The 13,146-nt window shown below is 38.4% G+C and overlaps 1 protein-coding gene across 2 annotated transcripts in view; it reads right to left on the bottom strand.

The window, feature by feature from the left end:
- Positions 1–12,295, bottom strand: part of LOC106906934 (MICOS complex subunit mic25a-like) — a 101,355-nt gene extending 89,060 nt beyond the window's left edge. The window contains exons 1-4 of one of the 2 annotated variants that reach the window (XM_088006885.1): positions 12,099–12,295; positions 10,045–10,135; positions 8,257–8,362; positions 6,734–6,878 (exon numbers count right to left, since the gene is read on the bottom strand). In XM_088006885.1, coding sequence (XP_087863011.1) covers positions 6,734–6,878; positions 8,257–8,362; positions 10,045–10,135; positions 12,099–12,182 — 426 coding nt within the window. In that variant the 5' untranslated portion in view covers positions 12,183–12,295. The remainder of the gene's footprint in view (positions 1–6,733; positions 6,879–8,256; positions 8,363–10,044; positions 10,136–12,098) is intronic. The other variant, XM_088006886.1, reaches the window with a different exon arrangement.
- Positions 12,296–13,146: the final 851 nt, after the last annotated feature.

Genomic DNA, 13,146 nt, shown 5'->3' with positions numbered 1-13,146 from the left:
CAAACTGATGGCTATATCTGTCAGATCAGCATACGTTGTCAGATAGTCATACGCTTAGCTCAGACATGTATACGTTGTCATTACCATATGATTTTATTTAATCAGCAACATAGAATCATGACGTAGATCATCATACACTTTGTTATTAACAGTTATATGGCATCCTGACTTAGCGGTTAAGTAGGTTAATGAGTTTTACACGGGCCTGTGTTGTAATTGACTGCAGCTGCAGCCAGACCTGCTTTAAATACACTTTGAAACCATGACAACGCATGTATATTTATCTAGTTATCATATTATGTCATATTATAAACAATTTAATGACTTATTTTCGTCATAACTTGTTGCGTATGCTGAACTGACAACTCCACTGACGGTCGGACTTCTTAATGCGCATGCGCGGGCATGCGTACTGACTGCATGTGTGCTATCCTGACAGCGTATGGCTATCTGACAGAACACCGGACAGAGACTACCTTGAGTCTGACTTGACGCTTCAAGAGGTCAGAGAAGCTATAAAATCCCTTCCATCTGGCAAAGCTGCCGGGCCGGACGGTTTTGGTTCGGATTTCTATAAGAAATTCTGTGACCTTCTTGCACCACTCTTGTTTAGAATGATGTCTGCTTCAAAAAAGGATGGAAAACTGCCCAAAACTCTTTACGAGGCTAACATCTCTCTTTTTCTTAAAAAGGGGAGGGATAAAACAGATCCAGCTAGCTTTCGCCCGATTGCACTGCAAAATGTTGATCGCAAGATAATCATAAAAATCTTGGCCACTAGACTGAACAAATGCTTAACATCCATTATACATCCTGGTCAGACTGGGTTTATCCCTGGCAGACTGTCTTTTTTCAATGTAAGACGATTACTTAATACAGTATACCTCGACCATAGAAACATTAATGCCTCTATTCTGGCCCTTGATGCACATAAAGCTTTTGACCAGGTCGAATGGCCGTATATGTTTGAATCATTGCGCAGATTTGGTTTCGGCGAGACTTTCATCTCCTGGGTGCAACTGATATATCAAGAACCCATTTGCTTCATCCTGACAAATAATGATCGGTCAGCTCCGTTTCGCCTGCAGCGCTCAGTTCAACAGGGCTGCCCGCTGTCTCCAGCGCTTTTTGCTATTGCGCTGGAGCCACTTGCTGTGGCGATAAGGGTGCACCCGCATTTTGAAGGCCTTCGAGTCGGTGGTGTTGAAACAGTCATCAGTTTATAAGCTGATGTGATATTATATTTACATGACACAGTAAAATCTGTCCCCTTCCTCCTCAGCTTGATTACATCTTTTAGTAAAATCTCTGGATATACAATCAATTGGTCAAAGAGTGAATTGATGCCTTTATCCAATTCGTACCCATTAGGATTTCTACAAAAAGTCCCATTCAAAGTGGTTGAGAGCCATGTTACTTACTTAGGCCTTACTGTACCGAAAGACCCAAAACTTATATTTAAACTAAATTTTGCAAAGTTTATATCAGGATTAAAGCAAAACATTGAGTACTGGAAAACTTTGCCCCTGTCAATGATTGGACACATTAATTCAGTTAAAATGATCTCCCTACCTAGGTTCTTGTATTTATGTCAAAATCTTCCTACCCATCTTACAGCAGCCTTCTTTAAAGAACTGGACTCGATCATTCAATCCTACATATGGAATGGGAAAAATGCTAGGATTTCTAGAGTACATTTACAGAAGCCGAGGGAGGAAGGAGGGCTGAGCCTACCTGTATTCAAACACTATTATTGGGCTGCCAACATCAGAGCACTAACCTTCTGGCAGCAGGGGTTCCCAGACAACCCAGCGATTGATACTCCCTTGTGGGTCAAGATGGAATCCAAACTGGTGAATAATTCCTCCCTACCAGCCATGTTGCTTGCCTGCCTTGAAAAGCTGGAAGCCTACCGAAACCTGAGCTTTGTGTTAAAACATGGAGTCAGAATCCTAAATCAGATCAGAAGTTTCCTTGCATTACCAAATACATCTGTACAGACGCCGTTATGTTTTAGCCACAGTTTTCTGCCTCCTTGGCAGGATAAAGCTCATCACGACTGGAAGGAAAGGGGGTTGGTGTCAATTAAGGACTTGTATATTGGCAACAAGTTTGCATCATTCAGCCTACTGAAAGAAAAAGATAATCTGCCCCATTCACACTTCTTCCAATATTTGCAGGTCAGGCATTACGTGAAATCAAAGATTCAGAACCTCGACACTCTTCCAATTGAGCACGGCATTGTTGACATCCTAGGGAGTCCCCCCGACGCAAGACATCTTATTACAAGAATTATACATTTATTTGGTGACCGAATGGTGGCACACACCACAAAAATGAGGGAGGCCTGGGGAAAGGAGTTGGGGTTAACAATCCCTGAACCCTTGTGGAACAGGTGCCTTTCTAAAAATCAGCTCTTGTTCAATAAACAGCAGGCATCAGTTAATTCAGTTGGTAACACATTATTTGAAGGGGGTTGAATAAGACTGACATGACACTGTCATAAACACATGTCATGAACATGAAAAAGCCTTCATGAATATTCATGACTGTTGTCATAAAGCGTCATTCGGTAAATTATGACACTTTTAATACAAAGTTGACATAATTCAAAATGTCTTTGTTATGACAACTTGACATTAACCAAGAAATCATTATTGATATAAATTTGTTATAAAAGTATTATTGATTGCACTTTAAAAATTAGGTAACTTTATGTTATTAAAGGTAAAGTTTAAACAGTAATGATTTCCTGGTTAATGTCAAGTTGTCATAACAAAGACATTTTGAATAATGTCAACTTTATATTAAAAGTGTCATAATTTACCGAATGACGCTTTATGACAACAGTCATAAATATTCATAAAGACTTATTCATGTTCATGACAGGTGTTATGTCATGTTTATGAAAGTGTCATGTCAGTCTTATTCAACCCCCTTCAAATAAAGTGTTACCATTCAGTTTAAAATCACACATCGGTTACACTATTCAAAGGTCAGATTGCACAAGATTTACCCCTCTGTCTCTCCAATGTGTGACAGGTGTAACATGTCTGAAGGCACAGTCTCATGCTTTTTGGTCTTGTCCAAAAAGACCAAAAAGTTAACTTTTTGCTAACTGGTCTTTGGTCAAAAATATTTGATTGGTATTCCAAGGCATATAAGACTCTCTTACAACCTGAACCAGGACTTATAATCTTTGGATGCCCTCGGGTGCCCGGGTCTGTACCTGCTGCAATGCGGCAGCCATTGGATCTGGGACTGATTATTGCCAAGAGACTAATCTTAAGAAACTGGAGGTTCTCTGCTCCTCCTTCCTTCCACCTGTGGGTGACGGACATGATGTCCATGATACAAATGGAGAGACTTCAGAAAGGCTCTAAAGACACTTTCTTATGTTACTGGACTCCCTTCTTGGAACACTTTTCGAAGATCAGACTAAGCTGATCAAATCCTTCTATGGTCTCTCCCCTCTGTCGTCCCCCTATGCATGTGTACCCTTGTATGTGACTAAGTATATGTGCTGTGTGGGTATATATGTCAACCGCAATGTTTTATGCTTTGACCTGTGCATCTGGGCTTTGTTTTGTCTTTTTAACTGTATGTTCTAAACTTTGAAAACTTAAAATAAAATTAAAAAAAAAAAAAAAAATGAAATGTTGGCAGCCTTTAGGGGATCTCAGCATAAGTTGCCCACATTTTCTAGGGAACACATAAAGGCCATTCTCTTTAGCTTATAGTGCTAGTTGTTGCAATACTTGCTAATGTTAGCCATGAGATATGATAACCTTGAGTAAAATGTCCAGTTTCTGTGGCTAACTATAACAGCTGACTGTTAGTGCTGCTGCTCACAGAGCAACACTGAAAGCTAACATTAGCAGGCTAATTAGTCAGGCTTTGCTAGCTAGCCTGGATCCTGCTAGGATTTCAGAATCCCAACTTTACCTTTAAAGGAGTGTGATGACAATAACAGAAGTAAGCAGTATAATTTAGCTCTCAGCACATAACTTTCGAAGAAGACAGCTGCTTTTCGTGTGAATGAGAAATGAGTGCAAGTGGGCCAAGACAGGGAACAGATCGGTGACTACTCCAAGCTCCAAAACTTTCTCTAGGATTTTATTAAAGGGTCTTTAAACCACAGGAACTACATGACAGAACATTTTTAAGGTTTTTAAGATAGCAAGTTCTTAAAACCGTGGTAAACCTTGAGACAAGTAACTGGCCCATGACAGGCTAATAAAACTCTGAACACACTTTGGAAACTGGACAGAAAAGTCTGACTGACACTTCTCATGTAAAAGTCTGAAGCCTTCTCTCATGAGTGGATTTGCTCCAGCATGTTTCATGGATTCAGCACTCAAAGTTACACATCACTAAAATAAAACTTCATAGGTGAGGCTATATTTATGTGTAGATTTTTTTTTTTTTTACAATTTTGAGGAAACAGTTTATAGCATGTACATAAAATGTGGAAAAAGGGAAGCACTGCATACTTCCTAGATGTGTTGTAATTTTAAAGACATAACTCTTCTAAAGAGATAAGAAAACAACAAACAAATTAATAAATACCACTCACAGACAGACAAATTTCTTCTGAGCAAGACATTTCATATTTCACAAAAACTCAAGTGCAGAACTATTAAGAAGTCTTCATCGGTTCTGTCCTGTTGTTCTCATACAGCACACATGGAAAAAGGTTCTGTGCAGATTATAACCCAAGACCATCCTGAACTTCAAAATCAGGATTTGAAACAACATAATGATACAATTTTGTTCTTGAAACTCTGGAAGAGAAAACAAAATTCTACTTTCTTGAGTTTGTCTTGGATTTAAAGGATCCGATTTGTGAGACTGGATCTCCAGAGGACAAATGCTTTCTGATCTGCTACCGGCTTCATAAATAATGAGTTAAAAATATGAAAGAAAGAAAATCTACCCGCATGTCATATATGCATTCATGGCACCGGACAAAGTAATTACAAGGAGCTCTTAGCATAAGGACGTCCAGTCCCGCACAACCGGTCATTCTGCTCACGCCGTCCCTCCAGCAGGCTTTCTATTAGAAGTAGGAGTATGTTGGAGTGAAGATAAGACGAGCACTACAGCACGTCTTAACACAGAGGGTTGGGGTGGAAGTAGGGGAGCGAGAGAGTCGCATGAAGGCAGCAACTGGTATGTACAACAAGCTCTCCCCTTTCCACAACTACAATTCCAAGGCTGCCCCACTCCTATCTGCAACCCCAGGAAACTCTCAGGGTGCAATTTACCGCGTGCACTTCGCTGATAATACTGTCTCCAGGGCAGAAAGGAGAGAATGATGGGCTGGGATAGAAAACAGAATAAAAAAGACAGAAGGAGATGGAGGTGGTAAGGAGGGAGGGAGGGGGAAGCTGAGAGAAAGAAAGACAGAAAAGCAAAAAGATGAGGAAGGCAGAACACAGTGTAGAGGAAGAGATGGAAAAGAAACAGGGAGGTAATAGGTGAGGATAAGAAGGGAGGAGTGAGGCAGAGCGAGCATCACCATGGAAATTACAAATGCAAACCCGAGAAGCAATTTGTGTCAGTACAAAACACTCCAACGTGCGATTTGGCTGGAGCAAAAAAAAAAAAAAAAAAAACCCAGCAAACTGAATCATGACTTGACTCCACAAAAACATATCTCCTCCGACTCACAGACACTCAAGTTAATTAGTTTTTTTTAAAACAGTTACACCACTGAACTCTTGCAAAACCTTGAATCTGAAGACAAAAAGTGAAAAAGAAAAAAGAAAAAGGAGAACAGAAACTAAAAACGCATTCCTGCAAATTAAAGACAACAGCTCCCCCTACAGGTTACCTCTGTGATTGTTCTAGGATGAAATCCATCACATTCACAAACATGTAATTTCTAACTGAATGTGGTGATGTTAGAATATTATATTAATAATAATATTTTATTTATAATGCACTTTACCTGAAAATCTTAAAATACTGGAGAATTAATGTCAATGGGAAGTTTTGATTGTTGCACCATAAAAGACAACAAATACCTTCTGCTTCTTATGTTTTTCTCAAAACTAAGACTGCTGTTTCTATAGAAACTGAAATAACACACAGATTATCTCAATTATTATGAAATCTGATTAAGTTAATTTCTTTCTGAGTTATAGAAGTATTTTTAATTGAACTGTATGGTGTTTTACGGGATAAGTCAATAATAATGCAGAACAATGAAGGCGAAAGAAAATAATACATTTTAACATTTTTATAACTAAAGATCAGCTTTATATATAAAGAGACTAACATTTCTGTCCATTCCCATTAAAAAAGGCTCAAACAGGGTGCTGTGGTGGTGCAGGGGCAAAGTACGACCCACGTATGTTGGTCTTAGTTCTTGTGGCGGTAGCCGCAGGTTCAATTACCGGGCTGGTGAAATTTGCCGCATGTCTTCACTCTCTCATTACCCTCTTTCCTGTCGAACTACTTTCAAATAAAGGCCACTAGAGCCTACAAAACCTTTTTTTTTTTTTTTTTTAAAAGTCTCAAACTCAGCCTGACTGGACAGAGAGGATCTGTGTCAAATGTTCGAATTCTTTTATCTTCTGCGTAAGGAATTATTCTAAGACAGATTTCACTAAGGGAAAGATTTCTCAGGAGGATGGGCTTTGGGTACTGTGATGTGATTGAGAAGGTGTGTCCAACAAAGAGAGAGACATTGTGAGCTTGATGTGCGAGTGCGTGTGTGTATGTGTACCAATTCTTTGGCCTTCTCTGCTTCCTTTCGTGCTTGTTGTCGTTCTCGGCTCATGGTTTTAACCAGCTCCTCTCTCACTGCCTCCCTCTCTCTTTCCGCCATCTTGGCCAGCTTATCCTTCAGCATCGTCTGCTGCTGCTCATACCTAAAAAAATGACAACATAAATCATAAATTATTGCAGAAAAGGCTCCATTTTCTTACAATCTGGCAAGTGTTCCACTCAACCATTTGAGTGTTATTGTTACACTCAAATGGCTGAGATGTCTCCACAAGTCAAATATTCACAGTTCAGGCCATTTGTGAGTTTTTTTCAAAGGTGTAACTAGTTATAGTGTAGTAAATTAAAATTAAAATAACAAATAACTAAAAACTAAAATGAATGAATGAATGGACGATATTTCTACAGTGGTCAAGCTTTATACGCATAACCACAAATTGAATATTATTCATTTCCCTAAGTATTTGTCCAGATTGGTTTAAAGATGGAAATATTCCATATAGTTCTAGTCTGCATTTGACATCTGCACCCCTATCAATTTTCCCGTTAGATACAGTGACCAGTGCCAGGCAACAAAACTACTTCAATAATTTATCAAGGAACAGAAAATATGGTAACACTTTATTTGAAGGGGGGTGAATAGGACTGTCATGACACTTTCATAAACATGACATAACACCTGTCATGAACATGAATAAGTCTTCATGAATATTTATGACTGTTGTCATAAAGTGTCATTCGGTAAATTATGACACTTTTAATAAAAAGTTGACATAATTCAAAATGTCTTTGTTATGACAACTTGACATTAACCAGGAAATCATTACTGTTTAAACTTTACCTTTAATAACATAAAGTTACCTAATTTTTAAAGTGCAATCAGTAATACTTTTATAACAAATTTATATCAGTAATGATTTCTTGGTTAATGTCAAGTTGTCATAACAAAGACATTTTGAATTATGTCAACTTTGTATTAAAAGTGTCAAAATTTACCGAATGACGCTTTATGACAACAGTCATAAATATTCATGAAGGCTTTTTCATGTTCATGACAAGTGTTATGACATGTTTATGACAGTGTCATGTCAGTCTTATTCAACCCCCTTCAAATAAAGTGTTACCGAAAATGTCAATAACAACAATAGGTACACTGCAAAAGCAGAAAATCTTACCAAGGATTGTTGGTCTGGTTTCTAGTACAATTATCTTAGTACAGTTAAATTAAGACAAAACTAAGTTAAAAGTAACCGTCCAGCAAGGTATAGGAGTAAAATAAGAGGATTAAATATCTTATTATTGATGAAAAAACAACGAGTTCCATTGGCAGATTATTTCATTTGTAATAGGAGAAAAATTGTCTAGTCATAAGTTACCGACTGCAGACTACATAGAAGACATCATTATCTCCTCTAGCCAACTAATAAGTGAGGTAGTTACAATACATAAAGCTAAATGTGATCGTGAAATGCTGCATTTGTGTGCCAGAAATAAATGAGTTTTGGATTTGACCGTCTTACCTACCTTCTCTGTTCATCTTTAGCGAATGTCTTCCCGGACTTGCTGCTGGGCGGGGCCCGGTGAGGGGGGCTCTGGGCCTGAGAGGCTGAGCTGGCACTGCGAGAGGCACCTGGTCACAAAGCCAAACATTTTATATGAGAAACGGTGACAATACAGCAATGCAGTACTTCCTGTTAAGCTCTTCTACATCTTGAAGAGCATGATTCATATTTATAATTCATATTTATAATTCATATTATAAATATGACTGGCTTTTTTCATATTTAACTATGAAACCCCTTTTAGATTTAATATTGGCATTTGATTAAAAAGATCTTTTACTTTCCAGGCTTCAATGTTAATCACCAAAACACTGGTCAGTAATTGAGGCCTTTTAACTAACTTATTTTATTTTTTTAGGTAGTAGGGGAGACCATCAGATGCACATTCAATCAGAGCAAAATGATTACAAACAAATTTAAATTTACTATAACAGAAAATATTAAGTACAAAGTATTTGACTTTTAACAACCATACTTTCTGATTTCTCTTTCATCTCATAGTAAATAGAACTACATTTGTCAGTTAACTTCTACTTAGGAACAGACTTTACAAAACTCAAATCTGCCTTTATTTAATGCATTAATCCTTACTTAATACAGCTAGTATTTTAGAGACAGAGTGATCCAAATCCTGTTGTTATTGCTGAGAATAGTCTGAATGGTTTCCATTTTTTTTATCTCAGCCCAAAAGAATTTGCAAACTGGATGTCTTTTTTAAATAGCATTAAAAACTCTTTACGTTTTGGATGTGCAATCATTAAAATTTCCTTTCCTAAAAAAATCACTTCTTTATTTGTTTAATTAGAATGTATTGTTGAGAAGTGGGGGGGTGAATGCAAATTTTTTTGGAGTTTCAGATTTCTTTTTGGTCTACAAGTCGTTTTGACTTGACAATTTTGGCCCGCACGACAAAAAGTTTGGACTCCACTGCTGTCAGAGGATGTAAACAACTTGAAACTAAGGCAGAGATTCACCTTCCAGCAGGAATGCAACTTTAAATGTACAGCATGACATACAAAAGAACGGGTTATGATGAATTCTTTCCAGGAGAGGTAAACCGATAAATCTGACTGACAAACCTGTCTAAAAGGTGACAACTGCACACACATGGTCACGAGTCACTCCACTGCTTCCAACTTAGTGATTTAGTTGCTGTATTTAGCAACTTATCAGACAAGAAAAAAGAAAAAGGAGAACAGAAACAGAACAGGAATGATCCCTCCTATAAACAGTGCAATGGATGAAGGACCAAGCCAGGCGACGGCATGGCGTCAAAAAATTATTTGCATTCAATTTAAAAATGTAAAAATATTTAAAAATTCACAGCAAATATCATTACATGCCACTTTCAAGACAATGTGGTCTAAACTGTGTTTGAATCAATCCAGATGTTTCAGCTGATCATAAAATTCTAATTGCTAAAAAAAAAAAAAACATTGATCTGAGGAAGCTAGCCAATTGCACTGAGTCTAGACTTTGTAGTAATCCCTCCTCCTTACCAAGCGTGCGTGCGTGCGTGCGTGCGTGCGTGCGTGCGTGCGTGCGTGCGTGCGTGCGTGCGTGCGTGCGTGCGTGCGTGTGCATGTGTTTTTAGGAGTCTGTTACTGACTGTAACACACTCTGCTTCTTCATGCTATAATTAGAAATGATCGGAACACTGAAGTTTTTCCATTTTAAAGTTCAACATCAACAAGAGAGTAAAGTTCAGATATGATCATTTGCTAATGACCAGTTAAAGTCAATTTTTTACCTTTTTCTTTCTGAGGACTTGTGGCTGAAGATGAGGATTCTGGAGGAATGTTAGCCACTCCTCTCATCCTCTGGAGAACATCCTCTGACAGCTGCCAAGGGGAAAGAGACATTTAAGAGCCGGAAATGGACAGGCTACCAACAACTTCATATATTAATCAATAGACAATAATATGGAACACAATACACAATATTTGGTGCAGATTTATTCAACAGAAACAGGTAAGAGCAATTTAAATCTGAAAATACAGGATCAGGTCCCACTAATACAGCCGTTTGTATGTTTCTATGGAAAATGTTTAAACATAGCTACACATAAAACCGCAGAGGGCAGGACCATTCACTGACACGCTCTATGACTCATTAAATCTGAATGTGCTGCCAGAGTTGGCAAACACAGTTATCACTGACTTTTAGATCTTGACAGGCATTTTTTGGACAACTTAAGAGAACATAACTCCTGAAAAAGTTAGAATCTTTTAATTCCAGCACGTCGTGAGTCTAAATTCTGAAATAAGTCTTAAAAACAATCATCAAATATTAATGCAGCAATTGCTGTGATCCCACAAATGCATGAAAACAATCCCAAAGAGAAAACTCTGGCTGGACAAAAATGGCACAGAAACTCTGGTCGCAGATGCTTGTGAGTTCACAAATTGGATGGAAGATGTCGGGGAACAAGAGAATAAACTTACATTTGTTGTCAAAGCAAAAAATAAATAAGAAATAAAGCATATTTAAAAAAACAAAAAAGTAGTTACATTAAAAAAGGTATTTGCATAAGTGTGACTGGAACATGTGAAATGTTTAGTCTCCTTTGGTAAACCAAAAGAAACGTTTAAAACATGAATATAGAAGTACAAAGCTACAAAAAGGAAAAGTGACACATTTTACATTGTCCAAACGTCTTGCCATAATGTACCACAAAAATATCCCGTCCCTTCTTACGTCTGGTTAATTATAAAATTCCGACATGCCCTCGAATGCAGCACTGCTATGCTTTATAGCAGGGGTCCCCAAACTTTTTCCTGTGAGGGCCACATAACTGTTCACTTTTCTGGTCGGGGCCGGTCTTAGTTTTTCGAGAAAGAAACCTTAGAAAACTTTGAGTGAAACTGTGGACCGGGGGGGGGGGGGTCCTGCCTGGTTTATTGCCGACGACATATTCGCGTTTGTAGATAGATTTTTACCCAGAATGCAAATGGAAAAAAACGGTGACTGATACTGACTAGTATATATTCCATTGAGGGAAACTATATTTCATATCTGCTCAAGAGCCCCCCTGGTGGTTGAAGAAAAATCCACATATATATGAAAAAAAAAAACACTGAATGCTCTCTGGTATTGTTCAGGGGGCCGGATCCGGTATTGTTCAGGGGGCCGGACCAAATGAGGAGGCGGGCCGGATCCGGTATTGTTCAGGGGGCCGGACCAAATGAGGAGGCGCGGGCCGTAGTTTGGGGACCCCTGCTTTATAGCCTCTCACCAAACTCCATTCAAAAACTAATCATTTTAAGCCCTCAAAAGAAATACAAAACAGGCTGTGATGACATTTACTTCTCTGATGAATTCATGACAAAACAGCAATGCAGCACGCAAGTTCATCTACAACAGTGAACGTACTTTACGTTCATTTCGCATCATAATTAGTAAATGTACTACAACGCTCAAAGTAATAAGGTGTCATAAGAAAATAAAGCACATTAGTCTAGATAGAAAGTTTTTAAGCTGATGTTATCCAAATACCTTACATATTTCCACATTGAATTGGCCATCGGCTACGTTAATGAGTTTGCGAATAATTGCGTTGAACTGCTACGGCCCTCTTGTATCCAATGAAGTCTGGCGAAAAGGAAAAGTGACCCTCCAGGGCTCGTGAATCAAGCTGTTCCACCGCCTCCGCAGCTCCTCCATCCTCCTTCACAGGTGGTGCACCTGATGTTCCCCACAGTCTGAGGGTTTATTGTGTATGTGCTCTGGAGCAACAAGCTTCCAGCTGGCCAGCATTAAATATCGTTAGCATGACTTATCGGACGCTAGCTAAATTAGCATTACCTTTATCCCGCGGAGAATCCTGACTCTGTCTTCATCATCCACGCCGAAGGATACTTTCCTGGTCGTACTCTCCCCCGAGCCCATGCCTCCTGGTTTCCCCTTTTACCTTACTTATTAGCTGCTAGCTGAATATTGGTGCTATCATAAAACAGTGTCCTGCCCAATGACAGAATGAGTGACAGATGGTAGTACGGGTTGCCAGTTTTCTGTATTATATCCTCCGTTCTTTATGGTATTGCAAACCTGGAGGATAGATTCCTACAAATGAATCAACCCAAAGAAGCGACTAACTGGACAGACGTGTGTTTTTCAAACTGCCAACAGATAAAATTTTGTTGGCAGAATTTTATCAATATCAAAATTAATGTTTGATATTTACGGGATTATATCTAAACCTGGCAACCCCACTGGCAGTTCATTCGTGTAAAGCCCGCACATGGCCATGGGCGGCCAAATGTTGTATGAAGTCCTGATGGTAAATCTCATTTGGGGCCCCGGTTCCAGCTAAGCTAATCAAAACTATAGAACATTTTGATTTGTTTGATGACCTAATGGTTTTTAAATTTCATTTTTAAATTTATCTTTTTAATTTTACCTTATCTTTTTTATTAAAAAGATAAGGTAAAGGTGAGGTAAAGTTACACTGTTAACTTTTACTGGAGTGTATCAGTCATCAGTTACTGAACTCGGCTGCTCAATTATGTCTGCGTTTCTTACACATATTTTTTTAGCTTGAGGAGCATTTTCTTCATGTATTTCCAACTGTTTTTCTGTAACCAACCTGAAACATTTTCTACTACCAATGGACTAGTTAAATAAAGTTTCCTGTACATATTTACAAAAAAATTAATGTTACATGTTTCAGAAAAAAAACAATTAAGTTTAGCTCAATTTTATTTTATTTTTTTAAAACTCAGACCTGGTCACAATTCAATTATGCAAAAGATACATGTCACCAGGACCAGCACAAGGTTGTGTAAGGACTAACAGATATTTGAGGGCTGTTCTGCAACCAATCAGGATGATAGTGTGTTTGAGTTTACTCATA

Source organism: Poecilia mexicana, unplaced genomic scaffold (assembly GCF_051168715.1).
Source record: "Poecilia mexicana isolate PSO_F unplaced genomic scaffold, ASM5116871v1 scaffold_7, whole genome shotgun sequence".
Taxonomy (NCBI): Eukaryota; Metazoa; Chordata; class Actinopteri; order Cyprinodontiformes; family Poeciliidae; genus Poecilia; species Poecilia mexicana.
This window is presented reverse-complemented; position numbering and strand designations above follow the sequence as displayed.